The sequence below is a fragment of the Aquarana catesbeiana genome, linkage group LG01 (genome assembly GCF_042186555.1).
Source record: "Aquarana catesbeiana isolate 2022-GZ linkage group LG01, ASM4218655v1, whole genome shotgun sequence".
NCBI classification, from domain to species: Eukaryota; Metazoa; Chordata; class Amphibia; order Anura; family Ranidae; genus Aquarana; species Aquarana catesbeiana.
The window spans coordinates 352,938,984-352,958,347 of record NC_133324.1 but is presented as its reverse complement, the minus strand read 5'-3'; the positions used below and the strand labels follow the sequence as shown (position 1 = coordinate 352,958,347).

The 19,364-nt window shown below is 40.7% G+C and overlaps 1 protein-coding gene across 1 annotated transcript in view; it reads left to right on the top strand.

Annotated features, from left to right (window-relative positions):
• Nucleotides 1-19,364, top strand: part of IPO4 (importin 4) — a 164,842-nt gene that overhangs the window by 105,845 nt on the left and 39,633 nt on the right. The window contains exons 20-21 of the mRNA XM_073632779.1: nt 15,603-15,680; nt 16,210-16,267. Coding sequence (XP_073488880.1) covers nt 15,603-15,680; nt 16,210-16,267 — 136 coding nt within the window. The remainder of the gene's footprint in view (nt 1-15,602; nt 15,681-16,209; nt 16,268-19,364) is intronic.

Genomic DNA, 19,364 nt, shown 5'->3' with positions numbered 1-19,364 from the left:
TCTGGGGGCACTTGGCAGTAGGGTGGGACCAGGAGCACCGGCAGGGAGCCCGAGAAGAGGAGGTTTAGGGCTGCTCTGTGCAAAATCATTGTTGTGGTTTGTTAAAAAAAAATTAAAAAATAAATTAAAACTTGACTTTAATATCACTTTAATTTTGCTTTGATCCCAGTTTCTGAAGTATAAGAGGTTTGATAGGGCATAGAACTGATTCATGCTGATTAGCTTGAACCTACTGAAGGTCACTTAACCAGGGGAGTGTACTCCATGTGTGGTGCATCATTGCTGGACTGTAAAGCCTAGTGCACACAGGCCGAACGTTGGACGACATCGGCCGGTTCAATAAAAACTGGCCAACATTCAGCCGGTGTGTATGGCAGCCAGTCCAACAGAAGTGTGCTGGAAAACCAGCAGCCGAACGGCTCCCGATCAGTGCTCTCAGCCAACGGGGGAGATCGCTGATCAGAGTGTTCTGGTGTGGGGGGGAGGGGGGGTGGGCGCGCATCTCCCTGTCCATAAAACAATAAAAAAGCAGGGGAGATCGCTGTACTAAAATCAGATTGTTATTACAGTGGCTCCGACCTGAGCTGTGTGTTTATTTATTTTTTTTTATTCAACCCGCTGGGTTGAACGAAAATAAACTAGTGGTTTGTACCAGACTTAAATAAAACAGCGCTAGCATATAAAACACGTCAACATATTTGTGTATGTGACAACCTTTTGTCAAACTTGCTGGAGTAGTATTGTTTATATATAACATTGCCAGTTCATTGTTCTGGAGCTCAGGTGCAGATTATTGATAAACCTTTACAAGACATGCTGTTCATTTTAAGCAAATTAGTTCTCATTCAGGATGGTCAGCCACAGATGGAGAAATGTTTGACGGTCTGATTTCCAGGCAAATGCATGTATTAGCAGATGAGTAGGCAGCACTCAGCAGTCTTCACCAGTGGGAAAGCCATGCCATGTATGTGATATCACATCACATACACAGTCCAATGCCCGGTGGATGCAGCCCTTCTAGGATAGGGATGTCTCATGTAGAACTATAAAAACAAAGAAGGGGAAGGCGCAAACCCCTAGTGCATTATCCGAGTGAAAACTGAATTTACTGATGTAAAAGCAACCAATAAAATGCGTACTCACGAAGATGTATAAGTATACAGCAAGTGCATGGAAGGATAACATGAGGTAGAACATCCAAGTGTTTCTGCGGCCTCACATATGCACTCTAGCGCGTTTCTGGGGTGCACAGCTCTGAAGAAGGGGGGTGCGCCCCTGAAATGCATTAGCGTGCATATGTGAGGCCGCAGAAACACTTGGATGTTCTACCTAATGTTATCCTTCCATGTACTTGCTGCATACTGATACATCTTTGTGAGTATGCATTTTATTGGTTGCTTTTTACATCAATAAATTCAATTTTCACTCGGATAATGCACTAAGGGTTTGTGCCGTCTCCTTCTTTGTTTTTAAAAGCCAACTAAAGCCTGGTACACACACAATGAGAATATCGCACATATAATCAACTGTTTCTTTTTGCATGCTAATCTCATATCGAAAACAAAGAGGTTACTAAAGTTACAAAAATTCTCGTACGACAGAATACAACTTCGGAAGTAATGTAATGTACTCTTTAGTTTTCAAGTATGCGTGGTCTTGGTCACTTGATTTTTTTTTAAACGAATACTGTGCTGATTAATCGAAAATCGTATGATCTGGAATCATACGGGAAACATTTTTGTGCTTGTCTCTTTGGAAATTTTAATATGAACTGTCGTGATCGGCTCTTGAAAGCCATGTACTAACAATCAGATTATCGCATGATTGATTCGCAAGGGGTATTTTTCTTATTTTTTTTTTTTTCTCATCGTGTGTACTAGGCTTAAGCTTAAACCTACTCCCATCCCCATTGTATACACTGTGCTAACTATCCTGTAAAGGAGAGCTGTGTATACTTACCTAATCTAAGGGCACTCTGGTTCGGTCACGTGATTCAGTCCCAGTGCCAGCTTCAGTGTGGAGGAGGGTAAGTGGATATTGAATGCCTCATAGTAAGTCTATAAATGACGACACCGCCCAGGCTCTGTAGCCGTAGTCGCGACTTTCTCCTCTTCACCGAAGCCGGCCACGGAGGAGATCACGTGACCGGACTGGAGCGCACTTAGAGTGGGAGTAAGTTTAGTTAGATTTTGACCAGACTTGTACGTTTAATAAAAATTTTTATCAAGGAAAAAAATTATTGGTGGATAATTCTTATGACACTACACCCACATCACAGATAATGTTATGTATACTTTACTGTATGTGATAATACTGCAGAATATATATTGTACCTGGGTAGGAGCAGCTGCCTCTGTTTGCTGTATGTAGGGGTTTGTTTGGTTAATGATTTAGCGATGTCCCTGAGCAGACATGGTAACCAATGTAGTACATTGGCTGTGTGTTAGAGCAAAGTTATCTCAATTGTAGTACCTCTGGCCAATAAGGTTTTAAAATTAATGTTTCCTATCATTTGTAAGTGTTTTATTGCCCTTTACAGATGTATTACTTTTAGGCTTCTATTAATAGACGAAGAAGGGGTGAACTTTGATCTATGTAGCCTTCTACCCCCTTCGACCATCCTTTGTGGATTCTATAGTCCAGGCTTAATATGATTCAGCCTGCTGGAACTCAGGAGACACAGATGAATGACTATATTCATCAGGGTCATATAGTAACTACTGCCAATATAACTCTTTTGTTGTTGTTAAAGATTTTTTAAAAAGTAAGTATAAGCAGGTTTTGCGACATACTGTGAATTTTTCTGTCAATGGAAGTTAAACAAAAGGTACATTTCTGGGGCAGTAGCTTTGTTTTTTTTTTTTTTTTTTTTTTAAAACCCATTTACACCAGCTTGATTAGTTGTTATTATACAGGATTTATATAGTGCCAACAGCTTGCGTAGTGCTTTACATATAAAGGGGGGTGGTAAAATTACAATACAGTTCAATACAGAGGGAATAGGAGGACCCTTCTTGCAGAGTTTACAATCTAAAGGGATTAGTGCTATGTTTAACGTCATGCATTAACTTGCTTTGTGGTAAGGTAGCCTATTTGTTTGCGTTGAACCACAACAGATGAAAAATAAAGCAGACAGCATTTTTTTAGCATACTAATGCATACTTCCCAATGTTTTGAGATGGGAACGAGAGACACCTACTAGCAAAACTATGTAGGCATAAGACACACCCCCGTCACGCCCCTTAAAGGAGGATTCTACAAAACAAATGGTTAGTTAAACCCACAAGTGCTTTTATTTATTTTTTACCACTACTATTCCTTTATACCGGCTTTTAAATTTACAAATGCAACAATTTAGAAGATAAATGAAAGGTTTAGCACTGGGAAACACTTTTTGAAAGATAAAAAGTGTATTTTATATACAACTATATAGATCGGGACAAATGAGGAGGACAGAGGGACTTTGTTCCAAATCAGGGACAGTCCCTTGAAATAAGGGACAGTTGGGAGCTATGGGTAATGCAATGCATTGTAGTTTGTCACTGCACTTACAGTGAAGGGCACCACAGTGCACCAACACATGTAATGTGTTTTACCACATACATCACATCAGTGGTTTTGCGCTATATTCTGTGGGTTTCCTTTATTGTACTGCCAAATGATACCCAATAGTTTATTGGAAAAGCAGTGGGTAATTACACGTGCATTGTCATCCTCTCCATTAACACATAGTTGCCTTTCCTTCCTTTCTCTGCTTCACAGTTAAGCTGCCAGGGATGAAAAAAATACTTCTACATATGGAGGAGCATGTGACTTATTCCATGGGATAGTGCAGGTGCTTGGTTCATTGCTGTCATGTAGAGGTAGATAATCTCTGACTGGAGCAACTCAGGGCTTACATACAGCTGATTTTTTTTTTGCTTCTAGCAGGTGAATCAAGGAGGGGAGCAAAGGAAAGACAAATGTGCAGATGGGGGAGGCATTAAAGTAAACCTGTTGCTTTGCCCTTTAGAAAATAAAGTACAGGTGCACTTTAAAATAATGCTTATAATGTTATTATTGTGAAAGCCACATAACTTTTTTTTTTTTAAGTAGATGCCCACATTTACCATTCCAGATCACTTTATGAGCACCCTGAGGGTAAATTCAGTATGTGGATACCTGACTTTTAGTTCGAAGACAAAGCTCTGGTACCCTAGCCCCGTTCTTCTATCACCCAAAGAAAAGCTATACATTAGGATGGGGGTGGGGGTAACATAGTTCCACCCTGGAAGTGAAAGTCACTCTTCAGTCCCTATTGTGTCTAGATAATCGGGTGGTAAGGGGGAGATTTTTTATAATGGGATACCTTCAGAGTTTTACCTTTTATGACAGGTTTACATCAACATTATGAATTTACCATAAGTACCTTGTACTCTTTCTTTTATTTGTTTAAGGCTTTGAAAGCAGGACCTTGTAACTAAGCCCAAAACAAACTCTTTCATCACTGTTCACAAAAAAATCTGTGTCCTGAACTTTAGAACTAGGAAAATAGGCTTCAGTGTCCATGTGCTTGGACATGGACACAGAAATGTGGTGTTCTAGCCATACAATACAGGATTTTTTTTTCATTAGGACTTAATTGCAGCTATCTTAACACCTTGCCGTTGACTGTACACATACAGTTGTGCTCATAAGTTTACATAACCTAGCAGAATTTATGAATTATTGGACATTTTTCAGAGAATATGAATAACACAAACAATTCTTTCACTCATGGTCAGTGTTTAGCTGAAGCCATTTATTACCAATCAACTGTTTACTCATTTTAAATCATAATGATAACAGAAACTACCCAAATTACCCCGATCAAAAGTTTACATACCCTGGTGATTTGGGCCTGCACGCAAGTTGACACAAAGGGGGTTGAATGGCTATTAAAGGTAACCATCTTCATCTGTGATCTTTTTGCTTGTAATTAGTTTGTGTGTATAAAAGGTCAATGAGCTTCTGGACTCCTGACAGACCCTTGCATCTTTCATTCAGTGCTGCACTGATGTTTCTGGATTCTGAGTCATGGAGAAAGCAAAAGAATTGTCAAAGGATCTGCAAGAAAAGGTAGTTGAACGGTATAAAACAATAAAGGGATATAAAAAGATATCCGAGGAATTGAGAATGCCACTCAGCAGTGTTCAAACTCTAATCAAGAAATGGAAAATGAGAGGTTCTGTTGAAACCAAACCACGGTCAGGTAGACCAACTGAGATTTCAGCCACAACTGCCAGGAAAAAATGTTCGGGATGCAAAGAAAATCCCACAAATAACTTCAGGTGAAATACAGGAGTCTCAGAACACATGTGGTGTGGATGTTTTAAGATGCACAATAAGGAGGCACTTGAAGAAAGATGGGCTGCACGGTCGAGTCGCCAGAAGAAAGCCATTACTTTGCAATGTCACAAAGTATCCCGCTTACAATACGCCAAACAGTACAGAGACATGCCTCAAACCTTCTCGCACAAAGTCATTTGGAGTGATGAGACCAAAATTGAGCTTTTTGGCCACAACCATTAATGCTACATTTGGAGAGCAGTCAACAAGGCCTATGATTAAAGGTACACCATTCCTACTGTTAAACAGGGAGGTGGGTCGCTGATGTTTTGGGGATGTGTGAGCTACAAAGGCACAGGAAATTTGGTCAAAATTGATGGCAAGATGAACGCAGTATGTTATCAAATACTGGAGGAACATTTGCATTCATCAGCCAGGAAGATGCACATGGGATGTACTTGGACATTCCAACATGACAATGATCCAAAACACAAGGCCATTCGACCTGTCATTGGCTACAGCAGAATAAAGTGAAGGTTCTGGAGTGGCCATCTCAGTCTCCTGACCTCAATATCATTGAGCCACTCTGGGGAGATCTCAAACGTGCAGTTCATGCATGACAGCCAAAGAATTTACAGAAACTAGAGGCTTTTTGCCAAGAGGAATGGCCAGCTTTACCATCTGAGAAGATAAAGAGCCTCATCCACAAATACCACAAAAGACTTCAAGCTGTCATTGATGTTAAAGGGGGTAATACACGGTATTAAGAACTGGGGTATGTAAACTTTTGATCAGGGTCATTTGGCTAGATTCTGTTGTCATTATGATTTTAAAAAGAGTAAACACAGTTGATTTTATAATAAATGGCTTCAGCCAAACACTAACCATGAGTGAAAGAAAAGTTTCTGTTATCATTCATATTCTCTGCAAAATGGCCAAGACAACATAAATTCTGCCAGGGTATGTAAACGTATGAGCACAATGTTGTATCCTTTTCTCCTTTCCAGAGAATAAAAATGTAAACACACAAGTGTGTGTGTGAAAAAACAAACAAACAAAAAAAAAAGGTAAATCAGGGTTGAGCTAGGTCAGGGTTAGAGATAAGGTAAAAGAATCGCGGCTCGGGGTCAGTGTATTTTTTTAGTTCATATTTAGGAGGAAAAAAAAGCATTTTTTAAAATTGGTGTCAGTGTGTATTGGTAGGATAAAAAAAGCAAAATGTGCACCATTGTTTCTGGTTCAAACATCAAATAACACACACACACACACACATACAGTGGATACAAAAAGTCTACACACACCTGTTAAAATGTCAGGTTTCTGTGATGTACAAAAAATGAGACAAAGATAAATCATTTCAGAACTTTTTCCACGTTTTAATGTGACCTATAAACTGTACAACTCAATTAAAAAATTGGGGGGGGGGGGGGGTAAAATGAAAATAATGTGGTTGCATAAGTGTGCACACCCTCTTATAGCTGGGGATGTAGCTACGTTCAGCATTAAGCAATCACATTCAAACTCATGTTAACTAGGAGTCAATACACACCTGCCATCATTTAAATTGCCTCTGATTAACCCCAAATAAAGTTCAGCTGTTCTAGTAGGTCTTTCCTGACATTTTCTTAGTCGCATCCTACAGCAAAAGCCACGGTCAATAGAGGGCTTCCAAATTATCAGAGGGATCTCATTGTTAAAAGGTATCAGTCAGGAGAAGGGTACTAAAGAACTTCCAAGACATTAGATATACCATGGAACACAGTGAAGACAGTCATCATCAAGTGGAGAAAATATGGCACAACAGTGACATAACCAAGAACTGGACATCCCTCCAAAATTGATGAAAAGACGAGAAGAAAACTGGTCAGGGAGGCTGCCAAGAGGCCTACAGCAACATTAAAGGAGCTGCAGGAATATCTGGCAAGTACTTGCTGTGTGGTACATGTGACAACAATCTCCTTTATTGTTCATGTGTCTGGGCTATGGGGTAGAGTGGCAAGACAGAAGCCTTTTCTTACGAAGAAAAACATCCAAGCCTGGCTAAATTTTGCAAAAACACATCTGAAGTCTCCCAAAAGCATGTGGGAAAATATGTTCTGGTCTGATGAAACCAAGGTTGAACTTTTTGGCCATAATTCCAAAAGATGTGTTGGCACAAAAACGACACTGCACATCACCAAATGAACACCATACACACAGTGAAGCATAGTAGTGGCAGCATCATGCTTTGGGGCTGTTTTTCTTCAGCTAGAACAGGGGCCTTAGTCAAGGTAGAGGGAATTATGAACAGTTTCAAATACCAGTCAATATTGGCTGTACATGAAGAGGAGCTTCATTTTTCAGCATGATAATGACCCAAAGCATACATCCAAATCAACAAAGGATTGGCTTCACCAGAAGAAGATTAAAGTTTTGGAATAGCCCAGCGAAAGGCCAGACCTTAGTCGGTTGAAAATCTGTGGGGTGATCTGAAGAGGGCTGTGCACAGGAGATGCCCTCGCAATCTGACAGATTTAGAGTGTTTTTGCAAAGAAGAGTCAAGATGTGCCATGGGTGATAGACTCATACCCAAAAACACTGAGTGCTGTAATAAAATCAAAAGGTGCTTTAACAAAGTATTAGTTTAAGGGTGTGCACACTTATGCAACCATATTATTTTAGTTTTTTAGTTTTACTTTCCTTCACTAAAAAGATTTCAGTTTGTTGTTCAACTCTTGTACAGTTTATAGGTCACATTAAAGGTGGAAAAAGTTCTGAAATGATTTATCTTAGTCTATTTTTTTTTTTTTTACATAACAGACACCTGAAATTTTAACAGGGGTGTGTAGACTTTTTATATCCACTGTATGTGGTATCGCTGTGGTGATCATCAGGAGGAGAAGAATTTATTTTGTTTTTTGTGGAAGATTATAGTCATTGTAAGAAATACACAGCTAAATTAAAAGTTTTTGTGTTACTATTTGGGCCAGTTTTTCTTTGATAATAAAAAACAGGAGATAATCCATTGCCATTCACCACCAAATGAAAGCCCAATTTGTCCTGAAAAAAAAACAAGGTATAATTCACCTTTATACACTAAGTAGTTAGTTTTACTAATACATGTCTAAGTTGCAAAATTGCTTTTAGGCATTAGGATTTGTTTTACCCTCAGTCATTAATGAGTTAAGGTGATTGGACACTGGCAAAAAATAAAGCTGCAAGGACATCCTATTTTATAACTCCTCCCACTCTCAGCTAGCCTCTGTTTAATGCTAGAATTTTTAGGTGATGGAACTCTTCTGATAGAAGCTTACCTTGTTTTATGGAGTTTCTCTCTAAATGATAATACTCCACCAAGATGATTCTTGTGTCAAGATTCCTGCTGCACCATAGCCACTGCGGCACCTCATGCAGCTTTCGGATCAGTTGCCTCCTTGCAAACTTTGGGGGACCATACCAAGACGCCGTCAGATGGAAGAGTCGGGGCTGGCTTGTAAATTTGCTTACATGCACTGGATCCTGGTGTGGGCACTCCTCTAGCACATAGTGCTGCAAAGTGCATAACAGGTCCAGGGCTATGGTCTGTGGCAAAGCCCCTTCCTTGAAGGTGCTTGCGAGGGTATACTCAATGCAGAAAATGAAGCCAGGATGGGTTTGAGAATAGACTGGTGTAAAGGGTGGAGCCGAAAGAATTACTTTTGCATCCCATAGATTTAGGTAAGTAACCTAAAGTGGTTGGTATGAGTAAGGTAGTCTAGCAGAGAAAAGCATGCAAAAAAGTAGATGGAGATCTTGGAGGTGTTTTGCACCTCCTGGAAATTCAGCCCCTGCCTTTGAAGTGAGCTCAGCTGAGAAATCTGAAAATGCTAAAATTTTTGACCCATTAATTAGTAAATCTCTTTTCTCTCTGGCTTGACTAAGAATTTCACAATCCTTGTATTTGAGTAACTTGATTAGGAATGCTCTTGAGGGATTGCCTGGTGGTAGGGGAAGAGATGAAAACCCGGTATGCCCTCTCAACCACAAATCGTGGTAATAGTGTTTCTTTACCAAAGGTATTGAGCAGCCAACTTTCTATAAATTGCACAGGATTATTGCCTTCATCTTTCTCCGGAATGCTCACAAAGCATATATTATTTACGTGTAGACGATTTTCCTGAAGGCTGCATATCACTCACCAGTTTCTTGTCCGATGTCGATTGATACTCACGTGGTGATTGGGAGATGGCGTAGGGTGGTTGAAGTTTATCCATTCAGAGCCCTAGTACCCACTCCTCTGAAGATTGCCCCCACTCTTTCTCTTGCCATTCTTTTGGGTTGTCTGGCACACCAGCTTTCTTTTTTTCTATCTAGAGCAGTATATCTACAACAATGTCTGTCAGATTTAACGGGCAGAATAGACAGACCCTCAACTTCTACTCCTGAATCGGTCTTTGATTTTGCCCTTGAGCTAAACTAGTTTACCCAAGGAGGAGGTGGCAGTTGAGGATGATCCCTCCCCTTCTAAGGAATCTCATCAGTTTGACACGCTTGTTAGAGATGTCATCCAAGATGAAGGATGCCATAGCTACATTTATTGACGTGGTTAGCTCTTAGTGTTGGAGCAGCGAACCCAAGTGTTGGAGTCCTCACACCCAAAGGTATCCAGTACAGGATCTCTTAAAATACCTTATCAAGCCAAGACTTTTTCGGTCCATTTGCTAGTAGAGCCTGTTCTGTGTAGGGGCTGCCTCACCTGAGGAAGATTTTATACTCCTCCGAAATGCTTTGCACAACAATGCCCTATTGAGCGATTCCTATGTAATTGGATGCTTCCTGTCATTTCTTGTCCTAACAAAGACCATCATAGCCCCCATGGAGGATAATCCTGTGTTTAAAGACCCAGTATACAAGAGGTTAGAGCTCCTCTATAAAGCTCCTTTTCCTAAGTGGGTCCTGACATTCAACCTGCGGTTGCTTCCGTGGCAGTCTACCATACCTGTCTGTCTTGTCTAAGTGCATTGCCTAAAATCTTTGCGGATGCCTCATCCACATTTAAACAATTTACCTATAGCCTTGTACTACTGCATGAATGGCTTGGCAGTTACACTTCATCTGATCTCCAGAATGAGTCTTCCTTCCATTCCCATGTGCAGGCTTCTTTTGGCTTAAATGCTGGTCAGCTCCACTCCCATGGAAAAAACGCCTTGAGCACTTACTCTCTGAAGGCAAACACCTATTTTTCCCTTCTTGGATGAATATATAATGGAGATCACAGGGGGTAAGAGTAATCTTCTGCCCCAGAAAATAAGGGTGCTAGCCTCTGGATTAGTGCTTCTACTTCTGTAGTTAGAAAGGGTTCCTTTTTTCCCTCCCAGCCCTCCAATGTCAAGTCTAAATCGGGAACATACTTTCCTAAGGAGATATGGCCCTCCAAATCAGCCAAGACTGATTCCATGTCCTCTTCCCAGTGATGGGATCCCAAACTAAACTGAGGAGTCTGGCCCATTCTGGATTTTAAGACTCTCAGCTTCTTACGGGTTCAAATGTTTTACATGGAACTGGCCAGGACGGCAAGTCGGTTATAGCCTCCATATTTCTGGGGGCTTTTCTGGTCTCTATAGACATTCAAAATGCTTCACTTCCTTATTTCCATGCTGTCCAAACCTTGCTGTGGCCAATCAGCATTGTCCCCCTTGCCTTTTGCCTGTGCACAGGCCCTTAGATTTTCAACTAGGTGCTTACCACAGTTTTGGCTCTGCTCTATGCTCAGATGATTCATATTATGGGGTATCTGGGCAATCACCTGTTAAAATGCCAGTCCTCCCAGTACAATTATCAAGAATGCTACTGGTGACAAGAGCCTCCATCTGCCTCAGCCAAAGAAGGTTAAGACACACTCAGGGAAGGCTCATTCCACCTGGAGGTTAAGAAAAGCCCTTTTTGTACTCTACTTATGTAGCCTCCAAGTCCAAACTCAATCCTGGCTCCTAGTCCAACTGCAAAACTTGGAGTTTAAAGTCTGCCAAACCTTTAGAGAGATCTTCTCAGCATTAGGTGCGCCCCTAAGTTGGGGGATGTCTGTTTTCTTTTGGGGACACTTGGACAGCTTGTGTGTTAGATGTTTGGGTGTAAGATGTTGTTTCCAGGGGAAACAAGCTAACGTTTCCCTTCCCATTTTCTCATCTTCAACCTTGATGTGTCATAGTACTCTCTGAAAGATCTCCAGGTAGCCTTCTTGGGTCTAATGGATAAAGGTGTCTTTCCTCAGTTCCTGTGCCTCCAGCCTGAGCATTCATCCATCTTGGATCTCAATGCAGTCAATGTCTTCATCCAAGTTCAGAAATTTCATATGACATTTGCTAGGTCTGTAATCGCCTCCCTTCGCTAGACTTCCTGGCTTCTATGGACATCAAGGACATGTACCTACATGTCCTCATAATTCTAGGGCACCAGAGTTTTTTATGCTTTGCTGTGGGTCCACTGCACTTCTAGTTTGTGGTCCTGAGATTTGGCCTCTTTTGTGCACCTTGGATCTTCACCCAGGTGCTAACACTGCTACTCTCACAGGGTATCCCCAGTGTGGAATACTTAGACGACTTCCTGTTGAGGCAGCAGTCTGCACAGGCTCTGTCAGACAATGTAGCCTTCACTACAATGGTTTGGATGAAACATGAACCTTCAGAAATCAGCACTGGAACTTACTGATTACTTCAAGTACCTGGGTCTAGTTTTAGATCAGAGTTTTTCCCCTGAAGGAAACTCTCTTCTCCCAAACTCATGCTTTTCAAACCAGGAGTCATCTGATTGTTTAATGTTGCATAAGAGAATCTGGCTCTGGAAATTGAGAAGTCCTTCATTATTCATCTTTTGGGGCTAAGGAGTCCTGGGCACTCAAGATGTAAGGCATCCTAACTAGCCCAGGCGGATGTGGTATTGCAACCTAGTAAGACTCCTGCTGTACACTTTGTGAGCTCCTCTAAACTATTTAAATCCTAAGGACTGTTCTACCATTCTGCTTCATGGTCATTGGCTTTAACAGCATGGCTGTTGAAGCCCAGGTTCTGAAAGATAGCAGCATCTCTAATAAGGGCTCATGTACACTGCTGTTGCTAAACGGACGTTTAGAAGCAGTTGGGCATTTTTTTCAACTGCTCCTGAACTCTCCTCTGTTATCTTATCAGTACATGTATACAGGGTTGTTTATAATAGTTACTAGGCAGTTGAGTTTAGAGGCCTTTTTTGGCAATCAAAAAAAGAGAGTCTAGACGCTGAGTTTAGAGGCATTTCAAGCGCCAAATGCTTGTAAACACGGCTAAACGTGGTAACTCACATTTAACCGCATTTCATTTACAGGTGTTTTTAATTTTTGGCTATTTTGGAAAAAAAAAACATTTTTTTTTTTAAACGCGGCATGTAAATGCAGCAAAATGGACATTTTAAAAGTGGGTTACTATCTGTCAAGTTAAATAGTTCAGGAGAGGTTGTAAAGACGTCCCATGCACATGAAGCCTAAAGCCTTGTACACACGATCGTATTTTGCGCTGACAAAACCTCTGACTATTGTCCGAAGGCATGTGCCTGGATTTTGACTTGCATACAAACGGTACACAATTGTCGGCCTGCAAACACGTGAGTAGTGACGTACTATGAGCCGAAAAAGAGGAAGTTCAATTGCCAGGCGCCACCCTTTGTGCTGCTTCTGCTAATTTTGTGTTAGTAGAAGTTTGGTGAGTGTTGGTTCGCGCTTTTCATTTCTCGCTTTTCATTTCGTGCTTTTCAGTTTGTTTCTGAACGGCCGTTCGTCAACCAGCGGTGTTGCAGAATCAGAGGAGATAACGTGTTACTTATTATTGCTTTGACCCAAGTCCAGTCCAGGAACAGGAGGAGGAGGAGAATTTCTTGGACCAAAAATTGGTTGCTTTATTAATCGTGACCATTTATGTCATATGCCTTTGCTGCGGGAGCTCCAGGAGAATAATCCAGATGATTTTCAGAATTATCTCCGGATGACGGACCCCTGCTTTCACCAACTCTTTGCATTGTTGACCCCCTATATTAAGAAGCAGGACGCATGCATAAGGCTTTTATTTTATTTTTTGGTTGACTAATGATTTGATTTGGTATATTTTCTATATTTTTGGATGCATAGAATGCACTTTTTGGTTAAGTTCTATTGGCAGATAGCATGCCTAATTTTATTTGTTTTCTTTTTTTAATGCACAATAAAAAAATTAGAATATTTTACTTGGCTATGTGTTTAACTTCAAATGACCGTTTGGGAGTAGGCAGTTACATTTTAAAAAATACAATGTAAAATTAACAAGGGACACTAACATAGTTGTATGTTTCATCTTGTGGTAACTTGCACCAAAAAAAAAAAAAATAACAAGCATAATAATATTATTCTTGATGTCACTAGAAAAAAAAAAGCCTTTGAAAATTTGTTTGCAATAACTCCATCAGTGTCACCAGCAAAGCAGCTTCATTATTATCCCATTAAAGGAGAAGAGAATGTGTGCTGCATTTCCAGCTTTTATAATTTGCCACGTTACGAATGCTAATTCTGCATTACGACCGCTAGTTTACAAGACCGACCGCTTCCGGCTCGTCCTTGCTTCCGAGCATGCGTGTTTGTACTTTGGAATGCTTCCGACGGACTTGTGTGTACACACGCTCGGAAAATCCAACAACAGACATTTGTCCGCGGAAAATTTTAAAGCCTGCCATCCAACATTTGTCCACGGAAAATCCAAGAACAACTGTCCGATGGAGCGTACAAACGGTTGGATTTCTGCCAACAGTCATCACTCATTTCCCGTCGGAAAATCTAATCGCGTGTACGCGGCTTTAGACTGTTGTTCAGAGTGTATCGCTTACATTTCCCCCTGTTCATTCCCTGTGACACTGTGGTATGTGATTTATTTATTTTTCTCTCTGCGCTTCATTTGTACCTATTGTAGACATTTCCCTCTTTATGCTCAACCAGAAGGTGTTTTTTTTTTTTTTTCTTTTTTAGTCATCACCTCTGTGAGGTGTGTCTGAGCTGGCAGCTATATCCTACAAAGAACCTTTTCAACCTTTCACTACAACTGAGACATTGTTTTGCTGTCTGTCTAGTTCCATTTCATCAAAAGCAGATTTCCCTCTATTGTTTTGGATGTGGTTCAGGCTTCACAAAGAAAAGGTTACTTTTTTTTCATCCTCGATGGTCCCCATAAGGGTCCAGCATCCATAGTGGCTCAAATGCTGAGACAGACCATTTTTTAGGGCTTTGGTCTCGAAAAATTTGGTTCCATTCTTTCTTGTCAAGGTACACTCTACCAGATCTGTCAGTCTTTTGGGGTTATCAGTATAACGCTATTGTTTCCCAGATCTGCAAGGCTGTCACCTGGACTTCTGTTCACACATTCTTTAAATTCTACCAGGTGAACGCTCAGGCCTCATGTAATGCCAGCTTCATGTCTGCAGGCAGTCCCCAGCTCCTCTGTTTATTCTTATGTCTATAAGTATTTGTTTGCCCTGTTGCCCACCTCCTCTACCTTTTGGATGTTTCAAAGTTTTTTAAAGCTAAACTCTAGGCTCAAAAACTTTCACTTAATAATATTCATAAAGAGCCACACATTATATAAACCCATTGTGTGTGCACCAAATGCGTTTGCACACACAGATATTACCTTCTAAAAGTAGCAGTGGCATCATCCTTATGCTGTACATAGCATGTGCATAGAGCAGAGTGGTGGGAGGGACCAAGCAGGCCCCACCCACTACAGGCTGTCTGCAGTGACCTACAGGAGGGGGTGGAAACAAGACCAGCCACCCTGCACAAGGGGAAAGAGCAGTAGTGACTGGTCTTCCTTACAGATACTGCTGCACAGAGGCAAAGTTTCACACTAGTACAGATACTGTACAGATTGGGAAGAAATACAAAAAGCACACCAATATTCAAGTAAGAATACACATGCCTGTTGTATTTAGACTATATTTGTTTAACCCAGAGTTCAGCTTTAAGGCATGTTGTGTCCCTCAATGGACAAGAATGACATTTTTTTTTTTGTACTTACTGTGAAATGTTTTTTTTAAGGTCCATTGATGGGCACAGGTCCCACCCCTTTGTGTTTATGGTTATGCTGTTGATGTGGCTTGCTACAAAAATTAGGCATGATGCGTAGTAGGGAGTCTAGACTGGCCTACACTTTTTCTTTGTTTGCCATTGTCCAATCCACTTAACCAAAGGTTTAAGACTTCATGTGTCCCTCAATGGACTCCAAGAAAAAGATTTTACAGTGAGAATAAAAATCCTATTTTCTTTGACATGAGTCATTGTGCTTTTACAGGTTCAGTGTAGAAAATGCTTATGTGGATGAGAAGGAAGAAGCATGCAGCTCGCTTGGTGTGATTGCACTAAATGCCAGGTAACATACATACATACATACATACATACATACATATATATATATATATATATATATATATATATATATATATATATATATATATATATATATATATATATATATATATATATATATATATATATATATATATAATATATGCATTTTCTTTTTTTATATGTATGCATTCTCTGTTTAAGTTACTGCTTCATTCTCCCTGTCTCTCTATTTCCCTTAAAATAAGTTGTGGTAATATTGATGTTTTCTATTTTCCTTCCATCTCACTTTTTCGATTTGTCTTGTTCTGTCCCTATATTTTGCTGAATCAAACATTTTCCCTCCCATTCTTTTTGTATGATTTCTACCTTCTCATTTCCCTGGCTAACATTCCTCATTTGCTGTTTGTGTCATATTTTTTTTTATTCATTTCTTATTTCTTAATTTGCTACCTTCTAATTTCTCTGGCTATTGTTCCTCAATTGCTGTTTGTGGCTACATTTTATTTTCTTATTTTTTTTATTTCACCATTTGCTTCCACTTTTTCCTTCAGCTCTTCATTTTTCCCTTATCTTGACTCATGCTTCCAGGAAGTATTTAAGCATATAGAGGTAAGGAATGCATTTTCCCTTAGCAGAATTCTTATACGTTGTTCCCAAAATTATGTTTGTGGTAACTTTAGTCCACTTCTCATACAAGTGAGAGTAAAGGTTAACCCTTATTAATTTAGATTGATTCTCTGTATATTTCATTCTGGTGCAGTTATGCAACAATCTGTGTATGAAAAGAAATGAATGTAGATCATCTCTTGCCTGGTGATTAGGTGATCAAATGAGATGGAGGGTTTTAAAGCAATGCCTATGTTTCTATTGTGTTAGAGAAGAAATAAGCTGATGCTGCTTTTCAGCACATGTGGACTGGTCCATACAAATCTCAACCACCATGCTGCACTAGTGATTGAAACATGTTATCACACAACCTCGGAACTTCCTCTCTACACACTCCTGCTCCATTGCCTTTGATGAGAATTACATTTGTCCATTTTGAATATACCTAAAGTATGTTGCTGTTAATGGAGTCTGATTTGGCTACAGCAGTAATGGGCCGTGCACACACGATAGGATTTTCCGACAACAAATGTTGGATGTGAGCTTGTTGTTGGAAAGTCCGACTGTGTGTATGCTCCATAGAACATTTGTTGGCGGAATTTCCGCCAACAAATGTTTGAGAGCAGGTTCTTAAATTTTCCAACAACAAGACTTGTTAGAAATTCCGATCATGTGTACACAATTCCGATGCACAAAAGTCCACGCATGCTCGGAATCAAGCAGAAGAGCCGCAATGGCTATTGAACTTTTTTTCTCGGTTTGTCGTACGTGTTGTACGTCACGGCGTTCTTGACGTTCGGAATTTCTGTCAACATTTGTGTAAATGTGTGTATGCAAGACAAGTTTGAGCCAACATCCTTCGGAAAAAAATCCACGGTTTTGTTGTCAGAAAATCCTATCGTGTGTACGTAGCATAACAAGTTACCATGTTAGTGTAAAATCTGTGAGACCATCCAATTTCCGCAGTAATTCAGCAGTCCAAAGTATAAAGGGGTAAAGATTTTGCAGTCATAATGATTATGAGGTTAGCTGGCAGCTATGATATGAAAGAGGGGACAGGTCTGATAACTATAATATGAAGGTCTAATAACTTAAAGTGGTTCTAAATTTAAAACATATTTTACCTTAATACATTCCCTGCATTAGGGTAAACACATCTTTACCATTTGTTGTACCCCATTTCTCCCTAAACACTTACCTGAGTCCTCTGTTGATCCAGGGCTGTGCCTGGCTACATCTCTTCTCTCCCCTCTTCCTAGTCACACTGGAGCCATTGGCTCCTGCTGCTGTCAGTCAAATCCTGTAAAGAGGGAGTGGGGAAGTGACCATGTGCACTCTGCGTGTCTATCGACGTACACAGCCCAGCTATGGAACATGCCCACATGCGTGTCCCTATAGCACCCAGCTTGCTCAGGGGGCATATGGGGAAGAGGAGGATTAAAGAGCACCGACAGGGGACTCCAGAATGGGAGGTAAAGTACTGCTGTGTTCAATACCAATGCACAGAGCAGGTAAGTATACTCTCTTTTTAATTTTAATTACCGTATTTATCGGCATATAACACGGGAAAATCAGGGGAAAATCGTGGGTGCGTGTTATAGGCTGATCCCCCCCCAATTTTGTGTGATCGGAGCGATTGCCGCCAACATACGCAGCCGTGTGTAAATTCAAATTGGGCGGGACTGTAAGCGGCGCTGAGAAAAGCCGAGGACTCTCTGGTATGTGTATCTCGGCTCCGCCAAGTCCCTGCAGTCTCGGCGCCATATTTTAATTTACACACGACTGTATGTCGGCAGGGATCGCGGCGAACCCACAAAGCTGCACTGGGGCAAGGCTGCACTGACAAGGCTGCACTGGAGCAAAGCTGCACTGAAGGCTGCAATGGACACTGGAGCAAAGCTGCACTGAAGGCTGCAATGGACACTGGGGCAAGGCTGCACTGACAAGGCTGCAATAGACACTGGAGCAAGGCTGCACTGACACCGAAAAGGCTGCAGATGGACACCGATAACGCTGCATTGATGGGCATTTTAATGTAAGTTTTTCTTCCTTAAACTTTACTCCTAAAAGTTTTTTTCCTTAAAATTCCCTCCTAAACTTGGGGTGCGTGTTATACGCCAATAAATACGGTAAAAAAAAAAAAAAAAAACCTTTAGCTTTTACAATCACTGTAAATATTAGTGGAGGAATCCACTTGTAATTCTGGACTCTGAAAGCTGTATTGCAGAGGTACAGGAATATTGGCCACTGTCCTGTCGGATGAAGTAAGAGGGACCCAGTAGTTTTATTGTGAAAACTTATTAGGCAAGAGTAAAAATGGGATTGACTTTTCAATTCTGCACCGATTAAGTTGAGCAGGGGTGCTCAACCTTTTGAATAGCGAGGACCACCTAAGTGATTTGGAAACCGGTCACGGGCAACAGCGAACTATGGGCTTTTGCTGCCCCCTAAACCGCAAATTTAAATAAGCCCTTACTGTCCTGAGCCCCCTATAAGGCTGCTTTCACACTGATACGCTGCAGTTTCCCACACTGCGGGTGCAGCGCAGTGCACCTGTGTGTTAGCTGCCTGTTACCGTAGACTTCTTTTATGTCTTACAGGTGTGGTGCGCTTTCAGAAAGTGCACCAAACCTGCAGGTAATAATAGCAGTCTAAGGCTCAGTTCAGGTGCACAGTGCTGCACCTGCAGATCAGTTTGAAAGCTGCCTAGTAACAATTGCAGCACAGATAAGCCGATTGAGAGATAGATATATATATATATATATATATATATATATATATATATATAAATCAATCTATCGGTGTATGTAAATCCCAACAGTAAACTTCTCGTATTTGCTCCCGTTTGGTCTAATAATTATACTGTACAGTTGAAAGCCTTTTGTTCTTTTTATTCATTAGGTATAAAAATATCTGATCCTGTCAGAAAATGATGAACATGGCTATGTTGACTCTTATCAGCTATCATCCCAGCTCTCTCTGTAGACTACAGAACACCTCCCAGGTGTTCTGTAGTTTTATCCTCGAATGACAACAATTCTATAAATACAATACAGAGAGTGAGCATTGTTACTCTGGGAAAGGAAGTGTATTATTGGCA